Here is a 19,129-nt window from a genome sequence, read left to right as displayed (position 1 = left end):
AAGCTGCTTTGCGACAATGTTTATTGTTAAAAGCGCTATACAAATAAACTTGACTTGAATTACTTTAGCATACTTCCTAATATAATGCAATATGTTGATTTAGGATAAATCAAGTAATCTCTCTCTCTCTAAAATACAATAAATCAATAATAATGCTCCTTTTAAACCTCTGAGCAGGGTGAGCGAATCCAAACGTCTTTCTTGTGATTGGCTGACGTTTTGCATATTCATCAAGGGGAGGAGCTAAAGGAGTAAAGGAGGCGCTCTCAGAGAGATACTCGCTCACTCACTCCTTCTTCTCCTTCCGAGACAGGAAATGTGTCCTTCTGCTTGCACACCGGATAAAGTCCTGCTCGCGGAAAACAGGACGCGAAACCTGTGAACACTAAAGCGACTAAAGTAAAAATTTGACTGCGATAAGAAGAAAAGAAACAAGGTGAGAGAGCTGTGAGTAATGGGAAACTCTGTGTGTGTGTGTGTGTTCATTGAGGACAGTTTGAGCTCTGTGTGTTGGTCTCATTACCTTATTTATTTAAATGTATGCAGCTTAATGCTGTTTCTTAATGTTTTATGATTATTAATCAGTAATTCTATACACATTGCAAATTACAGACAGGTGATAGGAAGAGTTCAAAAAGGAGGAATTCATCAATGATCCTGGAATCATAAAGCTGAACTGGCTGGATAAGGCAGCTGTGTGTGTGTGTGTGTGTGAGAGAGAGAGAGAGAGAGATTGCAGGTGCACACACCCAATTACTCTGCTATTTGACGTTGATGCAAAATGTAAACCACAGAACAGATCACATTCCAGTTTGGTTTCATTGTTGGTACATTTGCACTAGAAGCCTCTGTTTTTACATTTTCCACCTAAGTATTAAAGTTCCATCCATCCATCATCTCTAGCCGCTTTATCCTGTTCTACAGGGTCGCAGGCAAGCTGGAGCCTATCCCAGCTGACTACGGGCGAAAGGCGGGGTACACCCTGGACAAGTCGCCAGGTCATCACAGGGCGGACACATAGACACAGACAACCATTCACATTCACTTTAGAGACACCAATTAACCTTTGGAGGAAACCAGAGCAAACCCACGCAGACACGGGGAGAACATGCAAACTCAACAGAAAAAGGAGTTTGCATGTTCGCTGGGCTTGAACCCAGAACCTTCTTGCTGTGAGGCGACAGTGCTAACTATTACACCACCGTGCCGCCAAGTATTAAAGTTAAGTTTATTAAATTTCACAACAGTGGGGTAATGTTTTAGAATTATAGGATATCCTCATGCCCAAGAGAGGGACACATGATTCTACTTTCAAGTTTATCCAAACTAAAGAACAGTAGAAGCTAGCTGTCCTTATGCTGCCTACCAAACATACAATCTAGCGACCATAAGTGCTGCCTAAAAATGATGTCTTTTTAAGTGGAACAAATATTTTGAATTGTCTACCAAAATAATACTGTGCCTGTTGAACATCACGGAATATCCTATAACTAGGGGGTTCTCGAACCTTTTTTTGTAGCCAGGGATTCCTTTAACCATAAAATATTTTCCATGGACCTGCTCAGGATAGATTTATTTTATAATCCAACTATTCAAATATTAGACTCATTATTTAAACTTGTACAATAATGTAGAGCTTTTTATTCCTGAACTTTCCACCCACAAAAGTCATTATGGTGGAGTTGGAGTTGTTTCAAGGTTATTGAGGTTTGGATTAAACCCATTAAATTCAAGTCACATTGACTAACAACTATAAGAACCCAATTATAAATATAGCAGCTTTAATAATTAACAAAGGTTTACAAATAATATCCCCCTTAACTATTCCTCATGGGCTCCAGATTGAGAACCAGTGGTATAACCTAATAGCACATGCTGATCAATACCCTACGACCAGTTTCTGATTAGAAAAATAATTACTGTAAGATAATATATTGAAAGTATTGCTGTTCTATTTACTTGGTTTGTTTGTTTGTTTTTGGTTTAGTTGAAGATGTCTGTGAGTAGCCACGAAAATCGCAAGTCCAGATCGAGCTCCGGCTCCATGAACATCCATCTTTTCCACAAAACGTCGCATGCCGACAGCCTGCTTACTCAGTTGAACCTTCTGCGCAAACGCTGCGTCTTCACAGATGTTGTGCTCCGGGCTGGAAATCGAGCTTTCCCATGTCATCGGGCCGTCCTGGCCTCCTGCAGCCGCTACTTTGAAGCCATGTTTAACGGTGGACTCAAGGAGTCCCGAGACACAGAAGTCAATTTCCATGACTCTTTACACCCGGAGGTCCTGGAGCTTCTGTTGGACTATGCATACTCCGCCCGCATCATCATCAATGAGGAGAACGCGGAGTCGTTGCTTGAGGCCGGAGACATGCTGCAGTTCCACGACATCCGAGATGCCTCGGCAGAATTCCTGGAGAAGAACCTGCACCCGTTGAACTGCCTCGGGATGATGCTCCTCTCTGATGCGCATCAATGTCAAAGGCTTTACGAGCTCTCTTGGCGGATGTGCTTGGCGAATTTTGCCACCCTTTACCGGACCGAGGACTTCCTGAACCTCCCGAAATACCAAGTTCAGGAGCTGATCTTCAGCGAGGAGCTGGAGGTGGAGGATGAGAGCGTAGTATATGAGGCAGTTATAGACTGGGTGAAAGCTGATATTGGAAGAAGACTCTCCGACTTGCCTGAGCTATTGCGCTGTGTCCGTTTAGCACTTCTTCCAGAGACCTACCTGCTCAAAAACGTCGTCTCTGAAGAGCTCATCATGAGAGATAAAGTGTGTCGAGAGATTGTTGAAGATGCTGTACGATGCAAGATGAAGATCCTCCAGAATGACGGTGTGGTCACTGGTTTCTGCGCTCGACCCAGGAAAGTCAGCCAAGCTCTGCTGCTCCTGGGAGGTCAGACTTTTATGTGTGATAAAGTGTACATGATAGACCACAAAACAAAAGAGATCATGCTCAAAACGGACCTTCCAAGTCCTCGAAAAGAGTGCAGTGCCTGCGCTATTGGCTGTAAAGTTTATGTTACAGGAGGCAGAGGCTCTGAAAATGGTGCCTCGAAAGATGTCTGGGTCTATGATACCTTACATGACGAGTGGTCCAAGGCTGCACAGATGTTTGTAGCCAGATTTGGACATGGCTCAGCTGAATTGGACCATGTCCTGTATGTCGTAGGAGGCCACACTTCTCTGTCAGGCTCATTTCCTGCCTCTCCGTCAGTCTCACTCAAACAGGTGGAACAGTATAACCCGCAGTCTAACAAATGGACTCTAGTTGCACCTCTTCGGGAAGGTGTGAGCAATGCTGCAGTTGTAGGAGCCAAAAACAAGCTATTTGCTTTTGGTGGAACCAGCGTCAACAGGGACAAATACCCCAAGGTGCAATGTTTTGACCCCTATGAGAACAGGTGGACGGTGCCGGCCACTTGCCCTCAGCTTTGGCGTTACACAGCAGCAGCAGCTGTCGGCAATCAAATCGTGGTCATTGGCGGAGATACAGAGTTCTCTGCAGGCTCGGCATATCGGTTCAACAGCGAAACGTACCAGTGGACTAAATTCGTTGACGTCACGGCAAAAAGGATCAGCTGCCATGCCGTCGCCTCGGGTAACCGACTCTACGTGGTGGGAGGGTATTGCGGTGCTCAAAGGTGTAAAACACTGGACTGTTACGACCCCTCGACTGACTCTTGGGACAGCGTGACTAGCGTCCCCTATTCCCTCATTCCCACTGCATTTGTTAGCACATGGAGATACCTGCCATCCTGAACATGACGAAAAGTTTGGTAAGTAAGAGCTGGGAGAAATATACAGTTAAAATACAGATAGAAAATTGTATAGATACTCAATACAAGTTCCTCAGGTGGTCTATTAGTTGATCTTTGTTTTATCAGCTATGGTTTGATAAATACTGTGTGTATATTTAAAAAAAGGTTGGGTAATGAAAGATTTCTAGCCCTAATGAATGCTGTTTGGTGTCAAATAAAGAAGAGAACTCCTGTTAATAGTATCTAATAGAATGAAACGGGGGCAAATTACAGAGCAGAGACTTCAATCGGTTAAAGCAGAGTAAAGCTCAGGTCCACACTTGCTGTCCTTCCCATCACGAGTCCTCTAACCACTCTGCATTCACACTCGGAGGACATTTCTTGAATAATTTTATCATCTTAAAGTTTAAAGAGAGAAAGAAGTTTTAAATATGTACTTAACATTGTATTGAGAGACCAAGAGTGCTACTGCGAAGGAGAAGGACAAAATCCATACTGCCAGGACCGGTCTTTCAGTCAGGGATCTCTCTCTAAAATAAGGATCGTATTTCCACTTACAAACATCCTGAACAAACTCGCTCATTTATGTCGAAGTGTAAACAACCCTGAACAAACTTTGCTTCTGTGCAAGAAGCTCCAAATAAGGTTGTGTTATAACAGGAAGACATTGGAATCGCAGTACAACTGAAAACAGCTGCCAGTTTGGCTTTGAATTGCAAACTTGTCAACTGGAGCAGCTAGAATTAGCATGTGGACTTGGAGAAAAGGATTCAAGAGTGTCTGAAATCATCAGCCATGTTGCTAGAACAGGACGTTCTGTGTAAACAGATGCTTCTGTCTCAACGTGAATCTTATTTTCACTAAAAAATAAATCTCTAGGTATTTTTTTTTCCACTCTCAAATGGGTTGAAGAAGGAGGCTAGTTGTCTTTTCCTGGTATTAGTAAATTTAAAGGTCTCAGTCTTTCTTCTGTCACAGTACAGATAAAAATCTTATTTGTGTTTTGTGAATAAACCAAGAGCTTCTGTATAAAGGCTAGTTCACACTGAGTGCGTTTACATGCACATAGAGAAAATCGAATTTCTGCCGTTGCTCGACGGAAATCGGAAGTTCTAAATGCCATGGAAACACCTTAGCTCGGCTGAAATTGAACCGAACTTGATTTCTCGTAATCGAGCTACACGACCTAGATTATGCGATTGTAGCCGAGCTACTTAGTGCATGTAAACCCTATCGAACTACTAGTCGAGCTACTTACTTCAGCACTGCCCCTTCCGGAAGTGACGAGTGACGAGACCACAAGCGGGAAACACAACAGACTTGGTCGGAAAAAAACCCCAAAACAGCCTCGGTCGGCATGACACGTCACCTTAGCCGCCACTTTATTAGGAACACTTGTGTCTGGGCATGTACGCACCCATTTCCAATTAGTTGGTAAGTTGTTAGCAGGCTAACAGTTAATATGTTCACCATTACAGATCAACTTCAACTTAGTGGCCATTTTATTAGGAACACTTCTGTTCGTACATACAAACTACAAACACTCTTCTTGTGAACACAGAACTGATAACTTTGTTTATACTCAGTGTTGCCAGATTGGGCGGTTGTAAGTGCATTTTGGCGGGTTTTGAACATATTTTGGGCTGGAAAATGTCAGCAGTATCTGGCAACACTGCGTCTTGAATAGCTCTTCATGACGACAACCGGAAGTGTACCAACACGATGGGGCGTGTAGCGCCACCTGTGGCTCGGGTGCACAATGCACCTCACACAATAGCTCGATTTCCTTGTGTGCATGTAGGATTGGATTTCTCTGGCACCCCTGCTGGGACCCTTTGCTCGATTACCGACAGCAGCTCGATTTGGATGTGCATGTAAACATACTGACTGAGGTGTGTGTGTGTGTGTGTGTGTGTGTGTGTGTGTTTCACACTCAGCAAATAGGCTTTCATGTTTACAGAAATGTCATTCCACACCAGTTGCACAAGAGGCACATTACAGTATGTTCACACTAGAAAGTAACAAACTGACAAGCAAACATTTAATTTTCTATGTACATGCGTAACACAGATCCACAATTCCAGCGACATATGACCTTTGAACTGGGGTATTTATTTTTTATTTTTTTGCAAATTCAGTATGTTGCTCTAAAGCACCAAATCTAAGTGACTGACTTGGACGACTCCTCAGACCAAACCTATGGTACATGTGTTCTCCACTCACAACTTTTGGTCCTACCTGCAATTACAACCCCAAATCAGAAAAAGTTGGGACGGTATGGAAAATGCAATTAAAAAAAAAAAGCAGCAGTTTTTTAAATTTACTTTGACTTGTAAATTGCAGACAGGACAAACCCAAGGTATTTCATGTTTTGTTAATATGCATCCATTCCTGTGTTCAGGCCTGCAAGAGATTCCAAAGAAAAAAAAGTTGAGACGGGAAATTTACAGGCCTGGCAACATTTTATAAAGTAGTAAAAAAAAAAAAAAATTACAATCCAAAATGTGTTTTGGATTGAATGGACGATGACATGTCTGATGTTAATTTGGAGTTCTCTAAACAAGAAGCACGAAATAACTGATTGCTAAAAGGAAATTTATAATTCTACAAAATTATAGCACAAATAATAAAAGCCTTTTTCTGAATTGTACAAAGAAACTTGTTCGAGAAGATGGCCAGTTATCATTTCCTCGTATTAGCAAGTTCTCTCGGTGGGATTGTACTGGGAAAGAAGATTCAAGAAAACGTCAGAATAATTTAGCCGTATTGTCAAAACATTTTCCTCTTTACACTGTCTAAATAAGGGTCTTATTTTACATGTAAACAAACCTGACCAAAAGTACTGCTTCTATTTAAGATGCTCTAAATCAGGGCTGGTTAACAAGAAGGCAACAGAAAACAGCGGTTTGTTCACAGTTAAAACCTCACAAACATGGTAGAGAACACAGCTGATTGTTGCCCTAGTATAAAAATTGCATTTTTTTTCTTTTATTTGAAGGTGCACACTTACAAACTGTGGTTGGGTTTTTTTTTTTTTTTTCATTTAGAAGCTATTTACTAGGATAAAAGATACAAGGGACTGTCCAGAAACTTTGGCCATCTTGCCAGAAATGGGCTTTACTTTGAATTTTACTTGCACTCGGCACCAAATGTGAACTTTATTGTAAGATGTCAAAGTGCAGTAGAATAACAGAAAAGATGATGAATAGTTGTTCTTTCCTGGTATTAGCAAATTTTTTGTGACCTAATGCTCGGAAAAAGGATTCAAGCTAACATTCAGAAATGCCACGTTACCAAAATGGGTTTTCTCCTTATAGAAAGCCCTCAATAATCTAGTTCTAACAGGAAGTCTATAAAATTGTCCACTTTTCCAGCTTTCAAAGCTGCCTTTCCTGAAGTGTATGCTTGCACGCTTCGTAACGAGTCCTCACGCTGTCTTTTGTCCCTCAGCTGTAAACAGATGGACAGGGTGGAGACGTGCTGAAGGGCCTTGAATCCACAAGCCTGCAGCTCACATTTTTATTGTGCTGTTGCTTCAAAGCCTCCTAATTTAGTGTTGATTTTTTGCACATCATACTTATTATGTAACGCCAGAGGAGAAAGGCACGCAGGCCGAGGGAAGAAGAAACTATATTTTACTCCAGCCAGAAGCTCCAAACTAAAAATACTTGCTGCTCTTGAAGCTGTCAGCTTGAAGGGAAAATATAAAAATACCCTACTATGAAAGTAAACAGGTCTGTTCATGTTGGCTGGAAATGTCAAACCTGTTTCATTAAAGTGTACACAAATACGATTCTCAAAAGTGCATCTTCACACATGTTCGCCAATCAAAAGGTAAAAATGACCCAATGCCTAGTGAATTGTCTGAAGTGTGAAGCATTCATAGCTTTTTATTGGAGTTTATTCAAAACAAAAATACTTATTTAAAAAAAATCTTCTCACATGTACACTCTGTACTGATCAGCTACTGCTAACCTGATGCCAGTAATATTTATTAATTTAAAACATAACTATTTATTGCAAACTTGTACCTAGACATTTAAATACCACAAATGCTTAAGTTTTTATACCAGTTATTTTCTATTTTCACCCAGTTCTGTATTGTGTGAAACAGTTCAGTATCCGATAACATGCTAGTTTTAATTTAGATGCATTTTCTAATATTTCTCAAATGTAGGGAGTTAACTAACTCTGCCAAAAATTATACTTTCTTTTTACACAGAGAAGAAATGTACGATAACGCCTGCTGTACAATATGGTGATATAAATGAACACATTTTTAATGCTAACTACTTTACTTTTTCATAATCTGTAGCGGCAGTACATTTTCTATTTGGAGTCAGCATTTTATAGTTAATTTTTAATACAAAGCCTCAGGACGGTTCCTTTTAGCAGTACCAGGAAAAGCAGCGTCAAAAGAAGCCGTCTGTTTGTAGTGTGACACACCTGAACCAGACTGAAGGTCACATGGTTCATTTCAGCTGCTGTCCTGCTCAGAGTACTTACTCAGTACTTATGTTTTATTAATGCACTCTTTTTCTTTCTTTCTTTTTCTTTTTTTTAAGCCAACCGAGAAAGAGGGCTTTTATTCTCACATCTGTGCACATACTGTGCGCGCACACACACACACACACACACACACGTTTTGTCTCACTGTCCTTATGAGGACCTTCCATTGATATAATTATTAATACTGTGTCTGCATCTAAACCTAACCTTACCCCCAGTGATGAACAGGAAACTTTTTGGCTCTTTTTATTTTTGTTTAAAAAAAAAAAAGCACTTTCCTTGTGGGAACTATCCAAATGTCCCCACAAGGTTAAAATTGTTAAGTTTTACTATCCTTGTTGGGACATTTGGTCCTTAGTAGGATATAAAAACATGCATGCGCAGACACATGCACACACAGTGTCTTGTGCCTGAGGCAGATTTGCATAAAGATTTTTTTTTTTTTTTTCCCCGTCGCACTTCAGCCAGAAAAAGTGACAGCCGCCCATTTGGCTACCAGTCATAAATACTCACCTGCTGCAATTAATTGCATGCATAATTGCATATTATCCATACATTATCCATACGTATAACCAACTATGTATACATTATTCAAAATAAAGTGACCATGTGTTCTAAACAGATACAGATAGGAGTAGGATGCACACCTATTTTATTTTATTTTCACGTCAGTGGGAGGTTTTTACTTTCATGCAGGCACAAGAGAACAAGCAGTCAGGTAAAGAAGGTTGTTGGATAAAGAAAGACAATGTTGTATAGAGCATTCATTCATCCTTAGTAACTGGCTGGTCAGGGTCACAGTGGTTTAAGTTAGGCTACTAATTTGTTTATATTTTGTGAAATCTATCCATCCTTCGCACATCTCTGGTTAAGACCAATTTTAAACTGGATTGACGTAGCTAAGGTTGAGGAACCGTCAGAGCCACAATTCACACAGCATGCTAACATTTAAAATAAGTAAAAATTTTCCACCTTGGACTTTTTTTTTTTTTTTTGGTGTAAAGCTTTATTTTCAGTGTCCAAAACTCCTGTTTCTTGTTGACAGGAGGCCAGTGATAAAATACTTTCAAAAATCTTGTTGTTTGAAGCCATTGTAAAATCCGAACTGTGAAGAGTGCATCATTACACCCCTAGTTGTTGCTTAGCAACCAAATCTGCCCGTTAAGACGACATTGCATGGTACAATTGTTGATTGCGAATTCTTTATTGCGATGTGTCATGCCTAAGAACAGTCTTACTGGTGATAATCACTAATGTACACTCTCGCATAGCTTATTGCTTTATTTTATAGCCATAAGCAATTCATGAATAGTTAAACATTGAACAGCGACAAGTTACCTTTTAGTCATGTTTGTCACTCATCCAGACCTTTTACTATTACTCTTAGACTATTATGGATTGAGGTAAATAACTCTGATTTGTAGATTAAAATAGCTCATGACTCGACTTAAACAGAAATCTTTTTTTTTTTTTTTTTCTGCCAGTTTTTTGTCTGTGAACGTCTTTTCACGGCCATTGTATTAGCTCAGTCTGGACGACCCAGGCCTCCTTTTAAACAGGGTTGTCCAAGCTAATGCAAATTCATGAAGCAGCTCTGTGACAGTGATGGATGGATGTGAGCACTTGCATGCTGTAATTACACCTGCTCATTATGAAGCGGCATGGCTTGTGTGTGTGTTGGGGAGCAGATGTGATCAGCATGGCTCAAATGAGCAGCCTGACAGCCGTTACATGATGTTTATTGAGTTTATTGATGCAGGCGTCCACACTCCACACCCCTGTGTCCCCTGAGACCTGTGAGGTGTGAGAGGGCAAAAATCTGCTCAAGGCAAACAAAATCTCTCATATTTCTCTTGTATCGTGTTATTTTAGTATATAGACATAATGATAATTGGTTATCCAATATATCACTAATAATTTCTTATATAGATCTGCAGGTACAGTGGCTATGTAGGTGCATTATATTTTTTTTTATTTTTTATTTTTTTAGGTCGTATTTGAACCTCTAACATAAAGATGGCCCCATCTGGAAGGCAGCATAATAAACCATCATAAAGTTTAAAATATATTGTAGATAAAACTGTCTGTCTGTCAACTATGATTATATATTAGGCAATTATCATGATAATAGTAGAAAATGTACTGCTATGTCTGCTAACCTGGTTTTATTAAACCAACAACTGCTATTAGCATGAATTTGATGAGCTAATTACCATTATAAAACCACAGAGATGGAGTTAGCATGTTGCTGTGTCTTTAATATTAAAAAAACACAGTATTATGTTTGAAACCATATCTATGCTAACTCGGAGTAAAGGCTAGTGTTTTATGTTGTTAGCTAGGTTACTTGCTTGGTTGTGTTAGCTAATGCGTCAAGCTATTTTATTGTTAATTAGCCAAAAATCATTGATAGCCATATTTGCTAACGGTCTAGTTCACAAAACAGTTTACCTAGTGTTAGTTAACCTTAGATAGCTAGGTATTTCATTTTTGATTTGGCTAATGTTAAACTTTATTTAAAACAACTAGCCATGTTTACTATCGAGAGATTTTCTCTGACTCAGGTTTGATAGCAAGCTAGCCAGTATTGGGTAAACTATTGTTTTGTATAATTAATTTCCATATTTTATGCTAATCAGTACATCAAGCAAAAGAAATGAACAGAGAGGCTAGTGATCAAGTTAGCAAGGCTGTTAAAGTTTAACTTGTCACAGCTGAGTTGTTGTGTAAATAGCTCTCACTTCTAGTGAAATTGGGTAAAGAAATACTGTACATTCTTCTAGTTTCAGTGAAACTAAAGCTTTACATTGCTGTATGTTCTGAGTAAAAGCTAAAACCTGAGCTAGAACAACTCAGGCTACTGGTGCTCCACACACACTCGGGCACAGGAAGCCTTGCTCCCAGCCATGACCTGAACAACCGGAATCTCAGGTTTTCTGCCGTAAATCGGGCCAAAGGTTGTACGCCGAGCAGCAAGAGGAAAGACGCGCACACACAGCTGACCATCTGAGACACACACACGCACACACACACACACGGGTTCACTCCCACAGTGGCTGTGTTTCATTCCACGTTGCTTCTTAAATTAAGATGCTTGGTGAGTGTGGAATGAGTCCAGCTGCTTAAAATAATCTGAACATGTGGACTAAAGAAGCTCATGGATACTTAAATAGCACTCATAGCTCCTGTGTGTGAGGATTTTAGCACAGCTCATCAATAAAGGGCTGTGTACAATTTATGTAGTTTTACTAAAAAAAAAAAAACAACTTTTAAATAATTCTTTCAAAAATATCCAAATGCACAAAGGGACTTGAGTCTAGGGCTTTTGCATTTGTCTGTTCCAGGGGAAAAGGTGTGGCCTGTTTATTATCCAAGTAGAGGAGGCGTGGCCTCATTGGCCTCTATTACCCCTTTTCCACCAAATCAGTTCCAGGGCTGGTTCACAACTCGTTCAACTTGTGAGCCAGCTGAGAACCAGTTTGCTTTTCCATAGCTCGCGGTGCTAAGGGGAGCCACGTAGTTACGTCGCTGTATACGTCAGTTACGTCGCTGCGTTTGCATAAACCTTGGCGCAAATATCGAAGCAAAAACAACACGGAAGAAGCAGCAGCAACAACAATAATAATAATAATGGATGACTTCGCGTTTGTACAGCTGCTGCTTCTCGTCACTTAAAAATGGCAACCTTTCGTGGTCTTGTTAATGTTGTTGGTCTTAACAACTCCTCCCCCCCCCCAAGCTGACGTAAGCGGTTCTTTCCTCTGGCCCAGCAGAGAGTTGGTGCTAGCCTGGAACCGGTTTTTCTGGCCCCAGAGCCAGTTCTTTGTCAGTGGAAACAGAAAACCCGGTTCCAAACTAAGCACTGGCCCCGAACCAGCCCTGGAACTGCTTTGGTGGAAAAGGGGCATATGTGTATCAGTGACAGAGGCGTGGCCTTTGTGTGTCAGTCTCAGTGAAGGAGGCGTGGCCTCTCTGGTCATCACATCCAGTTAAGAATTCAATACATTAGGTTTCAGTAATTTGAAAATTGTTGTGGTAATTCAACTGACAAAAATTACAAAATAATAGAAACAATTTAAAAGATTCTACATTGTACTCAAAATCTTTGATATTATGTAATTACATTTCTTTAACTTTCGACTGGACAGAGGTGAAATGATTTTCCATCTATGTATAATTATCCAATTATTATATGGTTTCATCAAAAGGCTAGGGTTAGAACTAAATCCAAATTAGCTGTAAACATTCATAATAAAATGGTGTAAATCATAGAGATTTACTCCTAAACCTAAAACGTTTTATGAATTGATGACATTTAATGTATCCCTGTGGGGAAAATATTTATGGTTGTAAATGTATCAGATGGACCATTAGCAGATTTAGAACATACAGCTGAAGAATTTTAGATGCATGTTATCTATTTCTATTTAATATATCTGTATGTTTATCTTTGCTTCTGCTCCTTCTCTTATGCAAACATGATGGCAGTCAAATATTGACAATCATTCATTCATTTAACCATAGTATTATTTTGGTATTGGACATTGTGAAACTCAAAATTATGTCAGTCATATTGTACTGAATTGTTGGTAGATTGAATGCTTTTGCATATCAGATCAGTGCAGTATTTTTGTCCCAGAAGGAGATACACACTCCTAACTGTTGGACATTGTTGTCTCTCTGATGGGTTTTTGTCGTAGCAGAGTGGAATTTTTTTTTTTTTATTGTTTATTTTTCTGCATCCATAGATATCCATCTAAAAAAATTTATATATATTATTAAAATTAGAGAGTAAGTGTGAGTGAGTTGTGGTCAGAAGTTTACATACATTCATCATGGGCATTAATGTCATGGTAATTTTGGGCTGTTAATGATTTCCTTGAACTGTTCTTTTTCCAGGGTGGAATGATTCTACAGCATGCATCTTTAATGACTTCAAAAAAACAAGGCTTGAGTGCACAAGTTTGAATTTATTTTGGATTTTCTCTAATCCACACAAGGTCAAAATTATACATACATACACCCCCACTAATATTTGGTTAAATGTCCCTTAGCAAGTTGCACCTTGAACAGACGCTGTGGGTAACCATCAACAAGCTTCTGGCATAAGTCTGGCTGGATATTTGACCACTCTTCTTGGCAGAATTGGTAGAATTAAATTAAATTGGTTGGTTTCCTGGCATGGACCCAGCTTTGAAGAGTAGTCCACACATTTTCAATAGGGTTTAGGTCAGGGCTTTGGAAAGGCCATTCCAGAAGCTTAATGTTAACCTGCTTTATCCGTTCTAAAACCAGTTTTGATGTGTGTTTGGAGTCATTGTCCTGTTGGAACACCCAATTGTATCCAAGTTTCAACCATCTAGCTGTTGATTTGAGGTGAAGTTGAAGAATTTGGAGGTAGTCCTTCATTATTCCATCCACTTTGTGCAATGCACCAGTACCACTGGCAGCAAAACAGCCCCAGAGGATGATGCTACCACCACCATGCTTGACAGTTGGTACAGTGTTCTTAGGTTTGAAAGCCTCACCTTTACTCCTCCAAACATACAGTATTTCTGGTAATTGTGGCCAAATAGCTCAATCTTTGTCTCATCTGACCATAAAACTTTTCTCCAGAAGGCATTTTGCTTGTCCATGTGGGCAGCTGCAAATTTCGGTTGAGCTTGAAGGTGTCGATTCTGGAGCAGGGCTTCTTTTTTGGTCGGCACCCTCTCAGTCCATGGTGATGTAAATGCTTCACTGTGGACAGTGACGCTGGTGTTCCAGCAGTTTCCAGTTCATGGCAGGCTTGAGCCTTGGTGGTTCTTGGGTTGTTCTTGAACATCCTAATCAATTTCCTCTCATCTGAGGGTGACAGTTTGGGTCTTCTTCCAGACCTTGCCAAAGTGATGACACATCTGAATAACTTGTATTTACATACAATTGTTTGAACTGATGATCTTGGAATCTGCAGTTGTTTAGAAATGGCTCCAAGAGACCTTCCCAACTTGTGTAAATCTACAATTCTCCTTCTTAGATCTTCACTGAGTTCCTTGGACTTTCCCATGGTTCTGAGTATTGGTCAATCCAATGAGTTCTGTCAAACAAATTCTTTTTATGCTGGCAAAGAGAAACTACCAGTTGTAGTCAATCACGATCACTGACGAGAAGTTGATAGGCCTTGGCAAGTTAAAACGCATTGTAGAACCTTCAGCACCATTTATTAACAGATTTAAGTGAATGTGTGTGTATATATATTTGAGCCTGTATGTATAATTTTGACCCTGTGTGGATTAGAGAAAATCCAAAATAAATTCAAACTTGTGCACTCAAGCCTTGTTTTTTGAAGTCATTAAAGATGTATGCTGTACAATCATTCCACCCTGGAAAAAGAACAGTTCAAGGAAATCATTAACAGCCCCAAATTACCATGACATTAATGCCCATGATGAATGTATGTAAACTTCTGACCACGTGTGTGTGAAATTGTATCACATACACAACAAAGATTTCTGTGGCTTTTGCACAAATGCTGTGTCTGAACCCTTGTTTACAAGCAGACAGATAATGACATGGTGCAGCATTAGCAGTGGGATCAGGTTTCTAGAAGCTTCTGCAGCTTTATTATAGCCTCTGGTCCTGACAGCTCAGCTAATGAAGCCTCATTTGAGCGGTTAAATGTTTCCCGCTGGTGCCACGTGAAGCCGCTGAAGCTACGGCTGTCTGGGCTGCACGGCTGCTGAATATGCAGACAGAAAAAGACTGATTTGATTAAGACTTTAATAGCACCTAGAGTAAGAGTATCAAAGAGTATCAAATGACAAAATGTTTAGAAATCAACGTAGCATACATGCAGTATAACTATTAAGCACTATATTATACAGATCTATAATATCTGAAACATGAGCAATTAACAAACCTGTTAATATTAGGCCTAAACATACTGTAATAACAGTACATTCATTTAAATATAACAGTGATTTTATCTCTGGAATAAAACACTCCATGCTGTGCTGTTATACTAAAATAATCAACAGTGAGGTGGTGTGATGAAACTGTTATCACCCCAAAAGTTGATTTTCCTATAACAGCATTTCCCGAAGTCTTTTATTCCTCTTATACCACAGCAATTTGCAGACAAATACAATGTAGCTGTTAAATTTTATCCATTTATAGTTACGTTTCATGTTGTGGAATGTCCACAAACTTTGTTAGTTTGGTTACATTATAGCAGCTATAAACAGTCTTTCCTTTTCCAACCTGTTTTTCCCCTCTCTCTCTCTCTCTCGAAGTTAATCTCATCTCATTATCTGTAGCCGCTTTATCCTGTTCTACAGGGTCGCAGGCAAGCTGGAGCCTATCCCAGCTGACTACGGGCGAAAGGCGGGGTACACCCTGGACAAGTCGCCAGGTCATCACAGGGCTGACACAGACACAGACAACCATTCACATTCACACCTACAGTCAATTTAGAGTCACCAGTTAACCTAACCTGCATGTCTTTGGACTGTGGGGGAAACCGGAGCACCCGGAGGAAACCCACGCGGACACGGGGAGAACATGCAAACTCCGCACAGAAAGGCCCTCGCCGGCCCCGGGGCTCGAACCCAGGACCTTCTTGCTGTGAGGCGACAGCGCTAACCACTACACCACCGTGCCGCCCTCTCTCGAAGTTAATAATACAAATAAAACACAGCTTGTCATGTTACTAAGAAATCTCAAAGTGTAAACTCCTCTGTCCTGAAGGTGTTGGGAAACTTAAACTTACAGCTTTACCTCTGACTGTTACTAAGTGCTGACGTTCAAGTCTCTTTCCGTAAATGGTATATGTTGTTAAACTTTTCCTGACAAACACTTCACCATATAAGCGATTCTATGCATTTTTGTTCTGTTTATGTGGAGCATCTGCTGTACAAGTCCCTGTTAATGAGATGTTACTATAGAAACAATCATGTATTATTAATATTCACCTGTGATTGATCAACACCTCTTGACCAAACAGAATTCAACAGCACTGTAAAACAAATTATACAGAAATGGGTGTAAGGAGTTTAAACGAATTGTGGTCTGATCTGGTTTTGTCACGTGCGCTGGATTTTTTTATAGGAATGCAACAGCTTTTCAGAGTTCATGACTTGCCTAACCCACATCTCTCTCTCTTTTTGTCTCTCTAGATGTCCAGTGTCGTGAGGAATGCAGGGGAATGTGTCCTCTCGTTGGCTCAGGAATGCAAGGGGGTGGGGGGGAAAGTAAACGGAGAAAAAGAAAGAAGGAATGAAAGGAAGAAAGACAGACAGAAGCCTGCTGAGGAATAAAAGAAAGGTACAAGAAAGGAGCACTTGGCAATTTGGAAAGGAAAAAATAGAGAGTTTGGCATGTAAATGATAAATCAAGAGTGTGGACTTTTTCCTCAACTCTAAATTAAATTTGAAAGACTGGAAACTCTGCACACACATCAAACACACTTTAGAGACAACTAAACCCTACCCGTTCATCCCCTCTTTTTTTCACCTCCTTTGATTTTCAAGGAGGGTTTTTGTTTTCACTCTGCGAATTTGACGCTAAAATGAAATAGGGAAACACTGTTAGATGTTGGTTTAACCTCGAGGGTTGGGGATTTAGCCTGAAACAACACAGAGGTCTTCTCAGGATGAGGAAGTTGTGGCTCAGCTCCGTGTTTAAAACCCAAATCGCTATCAGCTGGATGAGGAAATGAGTGATGTATTAAAACTGTCACACCCTATGCGGCTCTTTGTTGTTGTTAAGAAGGGAGATAAAAAATACCTGGATACACAACACACATTTAATTACACATCCTGGCTGTGGTATATGTTACATATTGCAAAATGTTGTGCGTTCAAAGAGCTCGATGAATCATATGACGGCTCCTTTTCATACTATCTCTGGATGGATTGGGTTATTTTATCATCAAACGACATTCAGACTACTTTAATACTAAATATTAAACATTAGTGTTTTGATAAACATAAGAAAATCTACTATTTTTTTTGTCACTTGTCAATTGTAGCATTGTTTGTTCATTATTGTACTATATCAAAAGTAGCTTACCTTTTCTATAGTTTGTATATATTAATGTAGCTTTTTGTTAGTTTTATGCTAATGGTTTAACACTGTCAAATAGAATGAATGATTTTCACCCATCTGTCATTTCAGATAAAATCTACACTCGAACTGGCGATATGACTATAATACCAATATTGTTTATAGCCACCGGTTTTCCAGGTTGCATGATACTAAACTACATAACCAAAGTAAACACAAGCTATAAAAAGCGATTTGAATTTTATCGGATTAAAACATTTCATAAATTAAGGTTGCTCTATACCAATAAAACTAGAAAGACAACTTTTATATAATGTGAACATTTCATTGTTTATGTGCTCCTGCTGTTTTGTAATAAACCGTTTTTGCTTTTGCCAAAACAAATCATCGTTCCCCATATCAAGTATTGTGAAGTGATATTTTTGCCATATCGTCCAGCCCTAATCTGCACTGTGCTAGAAATCATCCATCTGTGAACTTTTGCTCTTGATGTTTTTTTTAACTCTAATATTCAGAAATGTTACTGAATTTAATTTGTTTCTCAGTAAAGATACGTTTGACAATATAAAAAAACCAAACTGTCTTGTGTTTCTGTTGTGTGTGTGTGTGTGTGTGAGGGAGAGAGACATAATAAGCGGTCAGATTCTTCCAGGTGTCCATCATATCCTGTTGTGGTGACTCACTGACTCTGGGGCTTAACACTCCCTAATTTAACACATCTGACTGAACAAGCCCTTCAGGAATGTTGATTTGGTCTTTTAAAAAGAATAACTCCGAGCAAAATGCTCAAGTCATGTCTAGTTAGTGTTCTTGCTGGAAAGTTTTTTCCAAATACGGCACGGTGGTGTAAGTGGTTAGCACGGTTGCCTCACAGCAAGAAGGTCCTGGGTTCAAGCCCAGCAGCTGGCGAGGGCCTTTCTGTGTGGAGAGCATGTTCTCCCTGCGTGCTCCGGTTTCCCCCACAGTCCAAAGACATGTGGTTAGGTTAATATGGGATGGCCTTGGGCTGAAGTGCCCTTGAGCGAGGCACCTAACTCCCAACTGCTCCCCGGGTGCTGTTAGCATGGCTGCCCACTGCTCTGGGTGTGTGTGTGTGCTTATTGCTCACATGTATGTGTTCACTGCTTCAGATGGGTTAAATGCAGAGAGGAATTTCACAAACGTGTGATGAATAAAGTTGTTGTTGTTCTCCAACTAGAGTGCTAGGAAAGGATTTGAAAACACATTTAAACGATCGTACACAAAGGTGTATTCAGTGACAGCTATAACTGTGTTCCTGTTTATAAAGGAAAATGGCCAGGGATAAAGGTTTGTGCAGAGGTGCCAATATTTACAGTTTAGCCATAGCATTTGACCAGTGGAGTGGCAACAGTACCAGCAGTATGTATTATGTAAGGATGCTGATCAATGAAAAGTAATCAATGACTGGGTGGTATGATGAAGTGGAGTTACTGTTACCCCAACCAAAGTTGATTATTTTTCTTCTAATACTTCTGCTATTTGCTAACAATTACAATTTTGTTTATTAAAGGATATTACATTACATTAATGGTATTTAGCAGACATGCTTATCCAGAGTGACATACAACATACCCAGAGCAGCCTGGGGGTGAGGTGCCTTGCTCAAGGCCACTTCAGCTATTCCTGCTGGTCCAGGGAATGGAACCAGTGACCTTTTGGTCCCAAAGCTGCTTCTCTAACTATTAGGCCGTGGTTTCCCAACATGGATGACATGTTGTACTGTTTAGTTAGTTCCTAGCCTCATTTACATTATCGCAGCTTAAAACAGTTGTTCCCTCAGCAGCCTCTCTTTTCT

The 19,129-nt window shown here is 40.0% G+C and overlaps 1 protein-coding gene across 2 annotated transcripts; it reads left to right on the top strand.

Annotated features, from left to right (window-relative positions):
• Positions 1-291: 291 nt before the first annotated feature.
• enc3 (ectodermal-neural cortex 3) lies at positions 292-16,993 on the top strand. 2 transcript variants are annotated; one of them, XM_060941201.1, is made up of 3 exons: positions 292-436; positions 1,988-3,780; positions 16,425-16,993. In XM_060941201.1, the coding sequence occupies exon 2, from the start codon at positions 1,994-1,996 to the stop codon at positions 3,761-3,763; it is 1,770 nt and encodes a 589-aa protein (XP_060797184.1). In that variant the 5' UTR covers positions 292-436; positions 1,988-1,993; the 3' UTR covers positions 3,764-3,780; positions 16,425-16,993. The 2 variants fall into 2 exon arrangements, with proteins under 2 accessions (XP_060797184.1, XP_060797185.1); XM_060941202.1 differs by having other exon boundaries at positions 292-447.
• Positions 16,994-19,129: the final 2,136 nt, after the last annotated feature.

This window comes from Neoarius graeffei, chromosome 15 (genome assembly GCF_027579695.1).
Source record: "Neoarius graeffei isolate fNeoGra1 chromosome 15, fNeoGra1.pri, whole genome shotgun sequence".
In the NCBI taxonomy this organism is placed as follows: Eukaryota; Metazoa; Chordata; class Actinopteri; order Siluriformes; family Ariidae; genus Neoarius; species Neoarius graeffei.
The sequence above is the reverse complement of the archived record's forward strand: the minus strand, read 5'-3'. Positions and strand labels throughout refer to the sequence as shown.

What these genes read in the sequence shown, in the direction of transcription:
- enc3 (XM_060941201.1), top strand. Translation starts at nt 1,994, where the DNA reads ATGTCTGTGAGTAGCCACGAAAATCGCAAGTCCAGATCGAGCTCCGGC.